Source organism: Oncorhynchus gorbuscha, linkage group LG14 (assembly GCF_021184085.1).
Source record: "Oncorhynchus gorbuscha isolate QuinsamMale2020 ecotype Even-year linkage group LG14, OgorEven_v1.0, whole genome shotgun sequence".
Taxonomy (NCBI): Eukaryota; Metazoa; Chordata; class Actinopteri; order Salmoniformes; family Salmonidae; genus Oncorhynchus; species Oncorhynchus gorbuscha.
Genome location: NC_060186.1, coordinates 60,165,412 through 60,177,911, shown reverse-complemented (window position 1 = coordinate 60,177,911; position 12,500 = coordinate 60,165,412). Strand labels below are relative to the sequence as shown.

The window sequence follows — 12,500 nt, the reverse complement described above, 5'->3', positions numbered from 1 at the left end:
CGTAGTGCGTACGGCCCAGTACTTCACTGGGACCGAGCTGCCAGCCATCCAGGACTTCTATACCAGGCGGAATCAGAGGAAGACCCTGCACATCAACTCGGTACTGGTACCCTGTGTATATAGCCACAGGGTGCCGCTAGGGCGGCAGCGTAGCCTAGTGGTTAGAGCGTTGGACTAGTAACCGGAGCTGACAAGGTACAAATCTGTCGTTCTGCCCCTGAACATGCAGTTAACCCACTGTTCCCAGGCCGTCATTGAAAATAAGAATATGTTCTTAACTGACTTGCCTGGTAAAATAAAAAATAAAAAAATAAACTCACTATATATTTATTATACATTTTATTACATGTTTTACTTTAATGTTATTTCTCTATTTTATATATCTTTGTATTGTTGGGAAGGGCCTGTAAATAAGCATTTCACTGTTAATCTACACCTGTTGTTTATGACGCATGTGACAAATTAAATTTTTATTGATTTGATCAAGTACTCCTCAGACTCCCCCCACTCTGACAGGTGCCAGCCCACCACTAACCACACACACACACACACACACACACACACACACACACACACACACACACACACACACACACACACACACACACACACACACACACACACACAACTACTTTTCCTCACCAAGCTGTTGCTAAGCCACGCAGGTTACAGTCATTACACAAGAGTGGTTATTGGCATTGATTTGGATCTACTAGAGACTGTAGTAACGTCATGAAACAACAGGTGGCAGTATGTCATAATGCAGCGATGCTGCGGTCTGTCAATAACACCACCGTGCTGCAGTGATACCGTATGTGTAGGAGGGATGGCTGTTTATGTGTCAGTGTGTGTGCCAGCCAGCCACCACAGAGAGAAGACAACGCACTGAATAGTCAAAATAACAATTTAGTAACCATTCAAAATCCTTTCAAGGAATTGCAAAGATACAGAGAAGGAGGAGAGGAGACGGAGAACCTCGTACCACCTTGTCACCAACATTGCTTTTTTTGATTGCCTACATGTGCAGATGATACAGACTGAACAGTATACAAGCACATCTACCAAATATACCCCTCATCCTTGTAACATCGTACAAGACTACGTATGCCTATATCTACACACCTGTAAGTATTAGAATTATTAAGATGACATAAGTCATAAGTCATGCTACAAAAAAACATCTACTGTAAGGCCATATATAGTACAAACCACAGGACGTTGGTGGCACCTTAATTGGGGACGACGGGCTCGTGGTAATGACTGGAGCGGAATTAGTGGAACGGTATCAAATACATCAAACACATCATGGTTTCCATGGTTTCCATGTGTTTGATGCCATTCCATTTGCTCCATTCCAGACATTATTATGAGCCGCCCTCCCCTCAGCAGCCTCATGGGATACAACCCTACAGAAGGCTATCTGTGTGGTGGTAAATCAGTGAAGTGGTAAAGGTCTTTACCATTACCTCCGGCGGGCTGGCGTGCCTTGCGTGGAGAGCGAGCCTGTCTCTGGTAGGGATCGTTAGACCCATACAGCTCCACTGTCCCCAGGTTCAACAGCACTGTCTTCTGGAGGTAGTCCACCACTGCCAGACCATTACTGTTGCCAAACACAATCCTGTTGGAGAGAGGAAGGGTAGGGAGAGGGAGGGAGGGAGGGAGGGAGGGAGGGAGGGAGGGAGGGAGGGAGGGAGGGAGGGAGGGAGGGAGGGAGGGAGGGAGGGAGGGAGGGAGGGAGGGAGGGAGGGGGAGGGAGGGAGGGAGGGAGGGAGGGAGAAGTGGAGGAAGAGGGAGGGAGGGAGAGAAGTGGAGGAAGAGAGGGAGATGTAAAAAGAGATATGAGATTGGGGTTTGGGGTTTAGATTAAATATAGCTAGTTCTTCCAGAAACCAAAGCAGCAGAAGTCTCAGACAGAATTTCCCTGCGGACATAAACCGTGTAGACACAGCTTGACTCCATTCCAGCTCAGCTGTACGAGGGAAATCATATCAAATCCATGGCTCACAACCACATTTTGACTCTTCGAATTGAGGACCTGTTTCTCAAGTTGAGAAAAACATTACCGTTCCCTAAAATTATCTTACTTTCATAGTATCCTTGGTTGGTTTGCACAGAGCTCCAGATTGAAGTGTTATATTGGGTTGTTTCATTAGGGTTCACAGTAAATCTCATGTAGATATTCTGTCTACCACCTTATACTTACAGGCCGTAGGAGGAGCTGAGGGCCAAGCTGGTGATCTGTTGGGGGGGCTCTCCACTTACCCACACCAGCTGCACCACCAACTCTACCTGATACCCTGAAGACTGCTTCAGAGGGGTACTACGCACCCTACAGACAGAGAAGGAGAGAGTAAAAGAGTGTAATTGTATTGAATAGCCTCAGAGAGATTGTGGGCCGGTTGTGCATCCCTAAAGCACAGTTTGTTGCAGAGTGTACGTGTGTGTAACTACTGTATGTGAGCCGGTGGTGGTGCAGGATGCATACTTGAGGCAGGGTACGTTGTCTCGGACCCCGTCAGAGGAGTTGCTGCTGGTGGAGGGGTGAGTCGGGGGTCCGGTGGTCTGGGGGCTAGGTGAGGCTGCTCCTGGGGTGGGCAGGTCACGGTCCCCCCCCCCTCCCCCCTCTGGAGGGGACTCCATGTCATTCACCTCGTACTGCAGACGTACCTCCAACAGCTAGGGAATACACACACACACACACATTCCAGAGACTCAATAATGAGTTCAGCAGCCATCATTTCAGTATGTTTCAGTGTGTGTGTATGATGGGAGTCTCAATAGCACTATTGGCATTTATGCATGTGATACTGATCGGTCTCCTCTCTCTCTCTGTCTCTCTCTCTTTCTCTCTCTTTCTCTCTCAAACTCTGCTTTCAATCTCTCCACAGGTCACACACTTGATCTTGGTCAGACACAGATCATTATTATCATCACTATTCATAGCTGCCACAAAATATTGATACAGGTTGTTTACCATTATGTATGTTGGCATGGCAACCATATTGTGTTCTTACTGGCTGGAGACTCATCTAATGAGGCATTGGGAGGTAAACACTGTCTCTAGGAACAGCATTCAGAATCCAAGAAACACCATTGAACCAATAATGACTCTGCTCAGTTGTCTAGTTGTCTACGGGAGGCTATATTTACCACTACACTGTGCATCAGTCGTCATGGCATCCATATTGCCAGGCTATAAGCATCAAGAGTAAATGGGAGTGTTTCTCAGTTTACTCTATCCAACGATCCAACATGGTCAGCACAGAGACATGTTAAACACACACACAAAGACAGCTTGTCCGTCGAAACATTGGTTATTACGTTATTCAATTATTGCATCTGAGCTCCTAGAGTGTGCGGCTCTCCTTTTCTTTTTCAAGTGTTCTACTCTGCTAGCCAGCACCTCGCCTAAATAGGTGTGCTTCTTTCACCTCCAAACACACACACATGCCGACCCACCTGTACGACCTCGGTGGTGATCTCCTGCTTGCTGAAGCGGTATATGATGAGGTTGGCAGACACCCCGGCCACACACAGCATCCTGCTCTCAGGACACCAGGCCATGATCTGGATGGCAAACGGGTCCTCATCCACAATCTCTGTGTTCTGCTTGTCCTCCTTATTATTCCTGCTCTTCTCAAACACCTTGGCCGTCTTCAGCTTGTACAGTACCTGCAGCATTACTGGGAAAAGATAGGAGATGGCTCAGTTACACACAAACACATTGGGAGACAGTATAGAATAGGGAAACTATAAGGCCATCTAGGCCCGAGATATTACACATAAGGAAGTCCATGTAAAGGCACGTACTTGCAGAAGCATCCCAAAACTTCACAGTCCCATCAGCATGCCTGTGAAATCATAAAGAGAAGCCGGTGAGGGAAGGAGAGAGGGTAGAGAATCAGAGGGAATAATTACCACTTCAGCTTTTTGCAGACACAACCACATCTCTAATGATTCAGCTTGGCTCTACCTGTCATGATTGTCTAGATTCAGCTCTACAGAAGAATACATCCACATGAGAGGAGACACACCATACCCCTGTGTCTCAATAGTGCAATGCATTCTGGGATTGACCTGTATAATCTGCACTTTGTGTAACTGGAGGAACAATCTCTCTTCAGCTGAAGAAAGAGAGCGAGAGAGAGAGTGAGATAGAGAGAGATAGACAGAGAGAGCGAGAGAGAGAGAGAGAGAGAGAGAGAGAGAGAGAGAGAGAGAGAGAGAGAGAGAGAGAGAGAGAGAGAGAGAGAGAGAGAGAGAGATAGAGTGTGAGATAGACAGAGAGAGCGCGAGAGAGAGAGAGAGAGATAGAGAGAGATAGACAGAGAGAGACAGAGAGAGAGACAGAGATAGACGTGGGGGGAATACTAACACAGGGATGTCTGGAGGTGACAAGAGAGGGAGGGGGAGAGAGGCGAGTAAAAGGAACCCCTTCTGCCAAGCCATTCTTCAATGTCACATTGCTAAGTTCTAAAATGCTTCTTCTCCCTGTCTCTGAGTTTTTTCCTCTCATGACTGCTAGGCAGGATAGAGGAAGTATAGAGGAAGGCATTATGATTAAATAGAGTTGGGTCTCCTACCCAGTGATGATGATCTCAGGGTAGCTCTGTGTGCCGAGGCCCCAGTTACCACCACTGATTGGCCACTCCTGGACAACACAATACACCAAACAGAACAGCATCGTTGAGATTGATACATGCGTAAGGTATAAGGAAATCAGTGATAAGATGTTGTCAGATCCAATCGATCCTACACATTGAACCAAATAAAATAAACATACTGTAATGAGACCATTGGAATGAGACAGGAGGGAAGCAAGAGGACAGACACATGCCTTAGCCAGTGGGCTGATGGGACATCATTTGTCTTAGAGATAGAGGGAACCTTTACCACGGAGTGTGTTTGTCAATGCACGTGTGTGTGTGTGTGTGTGTGTGTGTGTGTGTGTGTGTGTGTGTGTGTGTGTGTGTGTGTGTGTGTGTGTGTGTGTGTGTGTGTGTGTGTGTGTGTGTGTGTGTGTGTGTGTGTGTGTGTGTGTGTGTGTGTGTGTGTGTGTGTGTGTGTGTGTGTGTGTGTGTGTGTGTGTGTGTGTGTGTGTGTGTGTGTGTGTGTGTGTGTGTGTGTGTGTGTGTGTGTGTGTGTGTGTGTCTGAGAGAGCGCAAATGTGTTTTTTAGGTTGTGTTAAACGCAGTAGAACATACAAAGGTCAGTGGTATGACTCAACATTGATCTTTCAGTAAGAATGCTTCCCATAGCTACCCCTTACTTGACACAAAATAGAAAGAAGCAGGCAGGGAGATAAAGGGATGGAGAGATGAGAGGGTCAGTACATGGTGACATTTCCAACAGCGCGGGAGAATATAACAAGAATACAATGAATTAAAAAGAAGCAGAACAGAGAGAGACAGGATAGAGGGTACAGCTAGAATTAGAGAACATGTAGGATACAGGAGATAAGATGCAGAACAGGGTGGAGATTGGACTACCGAATGTTATTTACTGCGTGTCCTTCAACATAAACATTGACGGGATATGATGCACCCTAAAACTCAACTCTGGACCTCCAAGCCAGTTCCACAGATGGTTTTTCATTGGTTCCCTCTAATCAGGCCGATTTAGAGCTGGGACACCAGGCGGGTGGAATTTATTATCAGGTAGAACAGAAAACCAGAAGGCTCCGGAACTCGTAGGGCAAGAGTTGAATACTCCTGCAATAGCACAGTACTGCCATTATGAGGGGCCCAGTAGCTGAGAGGGTGTATTGTAGAAAAGTGTGGTCCTTACCTTTTTGCTGTAGCCCTGTCGTTTCTGTCTGGAGCCAACAGAGTAAAGTGCGGGAATGAGGTCCACAGGGCAGTCAGCATAGTACTCACAGCAGGTAACCGGAGACTCATGAATGGTCAGTGGATAGGGGTTCTCGAATATGGGGTAACTGGGAAAGGGGGCATAGAATTACAGCTCACAGTTTTAGTCCCTACAATGGCAGGCCAAGAGACATTGAAACTGAAAGAGATGCATGCAATAGAATGGAAATGAATGAAAGTACAGAATCTAAGCTCAATCTACAGGATAACAAGTATACTACCTGTTAGTTAGTAATAACTGTTGTGTTTCAAATGAGTAGGAACATTCAAGAAGTCCAAATAATACAGTAGCTAAACATTTTCTGTTAATAAAGCATGTTCAGTCCTTTAACATCCACTCAGACGTACCCATTTTGTGCAAGGTCGATTACAACTAAATCCTTTTCTAGAAGGACCACTACAGCATAAGGTTCCTGAAAATCTGCATGACAAAAACATAACAAAAAGAAAGATAGATGTCATTCATAAACACAATATGTAGGGTATATTCTCTCAAATTATTATCTGAAATCTACAATTCCCAAGTGTCTTCAAGATGTTGATCAAATATATGAGCTTGAGGCTTGGTACAGTAGGAATATATAGTAACATATTAAAAGCATATTTCAATATTAAACTGAAGATGAGTTAACATCCCACTGGGCACAGACGTCAGTTCAACGTCTAGTTTTGATTTACATTTGGTTGAATTGTCAACTACCATGAATTGAATGTGAAATGTCATTGGATTTAGGTAAACAATTGGGTGAAAAAAATAAGAAATGCCCTTATGCTGATGACTTTTTGCCAATATATGTTGATTCAACATCATCACATTGATTTTGGGGGTTGAGATGACGTGGGAACACTGTTGATTCAACATCATCACATTGATTTTGGGGGTTGAGATGACGTGGGAACACTGTTGATTCAACATCATCACATTGATTTTTTGGGGGTTGATTTTGGGGTTGAGATGACGTGGGAACACTGTTGATTCAACATCATCACATTGATTTTGGGGGTTGAGATGACGTGGGAACACTGTTGATTCAACATCATCACATTGATTTTGGGGGTTGAGATGACGTGGGAACACTGTTGATTCAACATCATCACATTGATTTTGGGGGTTGAGATGACGTGGGAACACTGTTGATTCAACATCATCACATTGATTTTGGGGGTTGAGATGACGTGGGAACACTGTTGATTCAACCGCTTTTTTTTCCTAGTGGGATGTTTGATTATGGAACATTATTTTGCCCAATAAAGCTTTGGATGACAAGGAACTGAGCTGAACTGAAGACATATGGCGGAATACCACAGACCTGAAATACCTACACATAATATTGCAGCACAATAGCAGTACGCTGTTAGAGGTGGTAGGAGAAAACGCAGTGTTCTTTTGTTAGCGTCTGGCTGAGATGCAATGGGAGAGTAAATAGGCATGATTGTCTGAGCCAGAGAGAGGATAGTGTGTGCACGTGTGTGTGTTTGTGTGTATATGTGTACATGTGTGTGCATGCGTGCGTGTGTGTGTGTGTGTGTGTGTGTTTGTAGAGAGAACCGTGTGTGACTGGAAGCCTAGAACATGTTTTCAGTGTCCTCCCTTCAGAGTCAGTGTAGTTACAGGTTGTAAGTCCCAGAAGAAACACATTGTACACCAGGGCAGCCACGACCTTGACAATCAATGTCTCTCTGCTCTGTTTCTCTCCAACTCCCTCTTGCCTTCTCTCACTATCTCCTTTTGTCTGTTAGAATGTCTCAGAAATGCTCTAAGTGTTTCTCAGTCTTTGTTGTCTGTGGATGTGTCTGTCAGTCCGGCTGTCTGTGCTGCCTGCCTGCCTATGTCTGTCAGTGTGTCCGTCTGTCAATAGCACCAGTTAATGTAATAGCACCGGTCAATATAATAGCACCAGTTAATGTAATAGCACCAGTTAATGTAACAGCCCCGGTCAATGTAATAGCACCGGTCAATGTAATAGCACCAGTTAATGTAACAGCACCGGTCAATGTAATAGCACCGGGCAATATAATAACACTGGTCAATGTAACAGCACCGGTCAATGTAATAGCACCGGTCAATGTAATAGCACTGGTCAATGTAACAGCACCAGTCAATGTAATAGCACCGGTCAATGTAATAGCACTGGTCAATGTAATAGCACCGGTCAATGTAACAGCACCGGTCAATGTTACAGCACCGGTCAATGTAATAGCACCGGTCAATGTAATAGCACCAGTCAATGTAATAGCACCGGTCAATGTAACAGCCCCAGTCAATGTAATAGCACCGGCCAATGTAATAGCACCAGTTAATGTAATGGTACCAGTCAATGTAATAGCACCGGTTAATGTAATAGCACCAATCAATGTAATAACACCGGTCAATGTAATAGCACCGATCATTGTAATAGCACCCGTCAATGTAATAGCACCGGTTAATGTAATAGCACCGATCAATGTAATAGCATCTGTCATTGTAATAGCACCGGTCATTATAATAGCAGCGGTTAATTTAATAACACCGGTCAATGTAACACCACCGGTCAATGTAATAGCATCTGTCATTGTAATAGCACCAATCATTGTAATAGCACCCGTCAATGTAATAGCACCGGTTAATGTAATAGCATCTGTCATTGTAATAGCACCGGTCATTATAATAGCAGCGGTTAATTTAATAACACCGGTCAATGTAACACCACCGGTCAATGTAATAGCATCTGTCATTGTAATAGCACCGGTTATTGTAATAGCACCCGTCAATGTAATAGCACCGGTTAATGTAATAGCATCTGTCATTGTAATAGCACCGGTCATTATAATAGCAGCGGTTAATTTAATAACACCGGTCAATGTAACAGCACCGGTCAATGTAATAGTACTGGTTAATGTTATACATTTTTTATTTATAATAACTTTTACATTGTTTTATGTAATAAAGCCGGGTTAATGTAATAACTTGCCGGTTAATATAATAAAAATGATGAAAGCTTAATGTAATAACTTTTCCCCACTTAAAGTAATAAGTTATCACATTACAATTGAGTTATTTAGCAAACACTCTTACAGGAGCAATTCCTCAAGGGCACATTGACAGATTTCTCTCCTAGTCAGCTCGGCCCAACACTCTTAGGATGATGTTATTATTTAATGTTTTTAAGAACCCCTAATGTCAATGTCCGCTCCCTCTGGAAAATCTATTAGCATTCAAACAATCCCCATCCAAATCTGAGATATCACTGAACTACAGCGGTGTTTGTCAGACAATGAAATATCCCGAAAATCTGTCATCTCACAAAAACATCTGTAGCGTCCAAACAGTTTGGCCCACTGTTTGTTAAATATCGGTAAAAATATATATAAATAAGTTCCTGAGCTTTCTTATATCTCTCAGATATAGGACAGACACTTTAAAACAAACTTCCTTTTGATTTATTTTCTAAATATCTGTTTTTCCATGTTATTCAATGCGTTTCTGTGTCACACCCTGATCTGTTTCACCTGTCTTTGTGCTTGACTCTACCCCCCTCCAGGTGTCGCCCATCTTTCCTGTTATCCCCTGTATATTTATACCTGTGTTCTCTGTTTGTCTGTTGCCAGATCGTTTTGTTCGTAGAACCTACTAGCGTTTTCCCCCATGGTCCTGTCTTGTCTTAGTTCCTGTTTTCTAGTTTTTCCCGACTTTGATCCCTCTGCCTGACCTGACCCTGAGCCTACCTGCCGTCCTGTACCTTTGCCCCACTACTCTGGATTACCAACTCCTGCTTGACCTGACTCTGAGCCTACCTGCCTGCCGTCCTGTACCTTTGCCCCACTACTCTGGATTACCAACTCCTGCCTGACCTGACTCTGAGCCTGACTGCCTGCCTGCTGTCCTGTACCTTTGCCCCACTACTCTGGATTACCAACTCCTGCCTGACCTGACTCTGAGCCTGACTGCCTGCCTGCTGTCCTGTACCTTTGCCCCACTACTCTGGATTACCAACTCCTGCCTGACCTGACTCTGAGCCTACCTGCCTGCCTGCCGTCCTGTACCTTTGCCCCACTACTCTGGATTACCAACTCCTGCCTGACCTGACTCTGAGCCTGCCTGCCTGCCTGCTGTCCTGTACCTTTGCCCCACTACTCTGGATTACCAACTCCTGCCTGACCTGACTCTGAGCCTACCTGCCGTCCTGTACCTTTGCCCCACTACTCTGGATTACCAACTCCTGCCTGACCTGACTCTGAGCCTACCTGCCGTCCTGTACCTTTGCCCCACTACTCTGGATTACCAACTCCTGCCTGACCTGACCTGAGCCTCTGATTACCAACTCCTGCCTGACCTGACTCTTGCCTTCCTGCTCCCAGCTGTTCCCACACCCTGTCCTGTGTTCCTTACCTTTGCCCCACTACTCTGGATTACCAACTCCTGCCTGACCTGACTCTGAGCCTGCCTGCCTGCCTGCTGTCCTGTACCTTTGCCCCACTACTCTGGATTACCAACTCCTGCCTGACCTGACTCTGAGCCTGCCTGCCTGCCTGCTGTCCTGTACCTTTGCCCCACTACTCTGGATTACCAACTCCTGCCTGACCTGACTCTGAGCCTACCTGCCTGCCTGCCGTCCTGTACCTTTGCCCCACTACTCTGGATTACCAACTCCTGCCTGACCTGACTCTGAGCCTACCTGCCTGCCTACTGTCCTGTACCTTTGTCCCTGTTGTGGAAATAAACATTGTTACTTCGACACAGTCTGCATCTGGGTCTTACCTTGAAACACGATACTATGGGCTAATAGCAGTAAGGCCAAATTCAATGTTTCATCAAATATGATTATATATATATTTGTTGTATATGTAAAGGGGTCCTAAAATTCAAATTAAAATAGCTAAATGGTCATTGGTGTGACCATCTTAAAACAATTCAATATGTTCGCTTAGTAACCACCCCACGCTTAGATTTTTTACATAATTGACACAATTTGCATCATCTATTGTCTGAATATGTACAACATTGATCATGCAGGATCCTAAAATAGTGCGGCCTACTGTTCCATTTGAACCAGCAACCGACTGGAGCGTCAATCTTCTTAAACCAACCCAAAACAACAAGCATCCAAACATGATATCAACTATAGCATCAAACCAATGAATAAATATAGTTTGTTAGATGCAACGTGGTAGCAATTTCCACTGTGGTAGAGGACACTGCTTCTCCCCCTTGAAGGACACCTTGGCTGATGACTGAGTTCTCTACCACCCATCAATCTGGGGCTAACTGAGATGAGGGCATTTGAAAAAGAAGGCTGAAACCTCCAACATACCTTAATCTGGTTCATTACCCATGCAGACCTACATTAGCCCATTGGCTTTTAGGAGTTTCCTTTGTCGTTTGGACAGACCATAAGAACCTTGAGTACATCCGTTCTGCCCGACTTAATGCCCCTCAAGCTCGTTGGGCGTTGTTTTTATTTCGTGAGTTTGTGATTTCTTACCATTCCTGCTCCCAAATGTGGCTTTACTGATCTCGAGGATTCTTCCTTATGGGCTACCAGGGGCTATAGAGCAGGTAAGATGTGAGCTGTAAAGAGGGGAGAGTACTCCACTGTGTGTTCTCCACTCAGCCCCTCTCTGACCCAGACATTTTGGCACAAGATGTAAAACGCCATTCAATTGAATTAAGTCTATTCCCACCTCCAATCAATTGGTTCCCATTGAAACACACACATCTTAGCAAAACAAACCCAAAACAAGACACCAAAATCAACACCTCTGTCATTACATAATGATATAGAAGACAGAACATCTAAATCCTCATCAATGAAAGCCCTCTCCCAGGACACATCATCAATGAAAGCCCTCTCCCAGGACACATCATCAATGAAAGCCCTCTCCCAGGACACATCATCAATGAAAGCCCTCTCCCAAGACACATCATCAATGAAAGCCCTCTCCCAGGACACATCATCAATGAAAGCCCTCTCCCAGGACACATCATCAATGAAAGCCCTCTCCCAGGACACATCATCAATGAAAGCCCTCTCCCAGAAACACACACATCTTAGCAAAACAAACCCAAAACAAGACACCAAAATCAACACCTCTGTCATTACATAATGATATAGAAGACAGAACATCTAAATCCTCATCAATGAAAACATCCAATGTGAAAGCCCTCTCCCAGGACACAATGAAAGCCCTCCCAAGACACATCATCAATGAAAGCCCTCTCCCAGGACACATCATCAATGAAAGCCCTCTCCCAGGACACATCATCAATGAAAGCCCTCTCCCAAGACACATCATCAATGAAAGCCCTCTCCCAGGACACATCATCAATGAAAGCCCTCTCCCAGGACACATCATCAATGAAAGTTCTCTCCCAAGACACATCATCAATGAAAGCCCTCTCCCAGGACACATCATCAATGAAAGCCCTCTCCCAAGACACATCATCAATGAAAGCCCTCTCCCAAGACACATCATCAATGAAAGCCCTCTCCCAGGACACATCATCAATGAAAGCCCTCTCCCAAGACACATCATCAATGAAAGCCCTCTTCCAGGACACATCATCAATGAAAGCCCTCTCCCAGGACACATCATCAATGAAAGCCCTCTCCCAGGACACATCATCAATGAAAGCCCTCTCCCAGGACACATCAT

At 45.0% G+C, this 12,500-nt stretch overlaps 1 protein-coding gene across 5 annotated transcripts in view; it reads right to left on the bottom strand.

Annotated features, from left to right (window-relative positions):
* Window positions 1–12,500, bottom strand: part of LOC123995244 (syntaxin-binding protein 5-like) — a 159,246-nt gene that overhangs the window by 15,155 nt on the left and 131,591 nt on the right. For 3 of the 5 annotated variants that reach the window (XM_046298706.1, XM_046298709.1, XM_046298707.1), the window contains 8 exons: window positions 6,216–6,288; window positions 5,788–5,935; window positions 4,584–4,651; window positions 3,811–3,851; window positions 3,460–3,683; window positions 2,486–2,676; window positions 2,204–2,329; window positions 1,461–1,618 (listed from right to left, as the gene is read on the bottom strand). In XM_046298706.1, coding sequence (XP_046154662.1) covers window positions 1,461–1,618; window positions 2,204–2,329; window positions 2,486–2,676; window positions 3,460–3,683; window positions 3,811–3,851; window positions 4,584–4,651; window positions 5,788–5,935; window positions 6,216–6,288 — 1,029 coding nt within the window. The remainder of the gene's footprint in view (window positions 1–1,460; window positions 1,619–2,203; window positions 2,330–2,485; window positions 2,677–3,459; window positions 3,684–3,810; window positions 3,852–4,583; window positions 4,652–5,787; window positions 5,936–6,215; window positions 6,289–12,500) is intronic. The other 2 variants (XM_046298708.1, XM_046298710.1) reach the window with 1 other exon arrangement.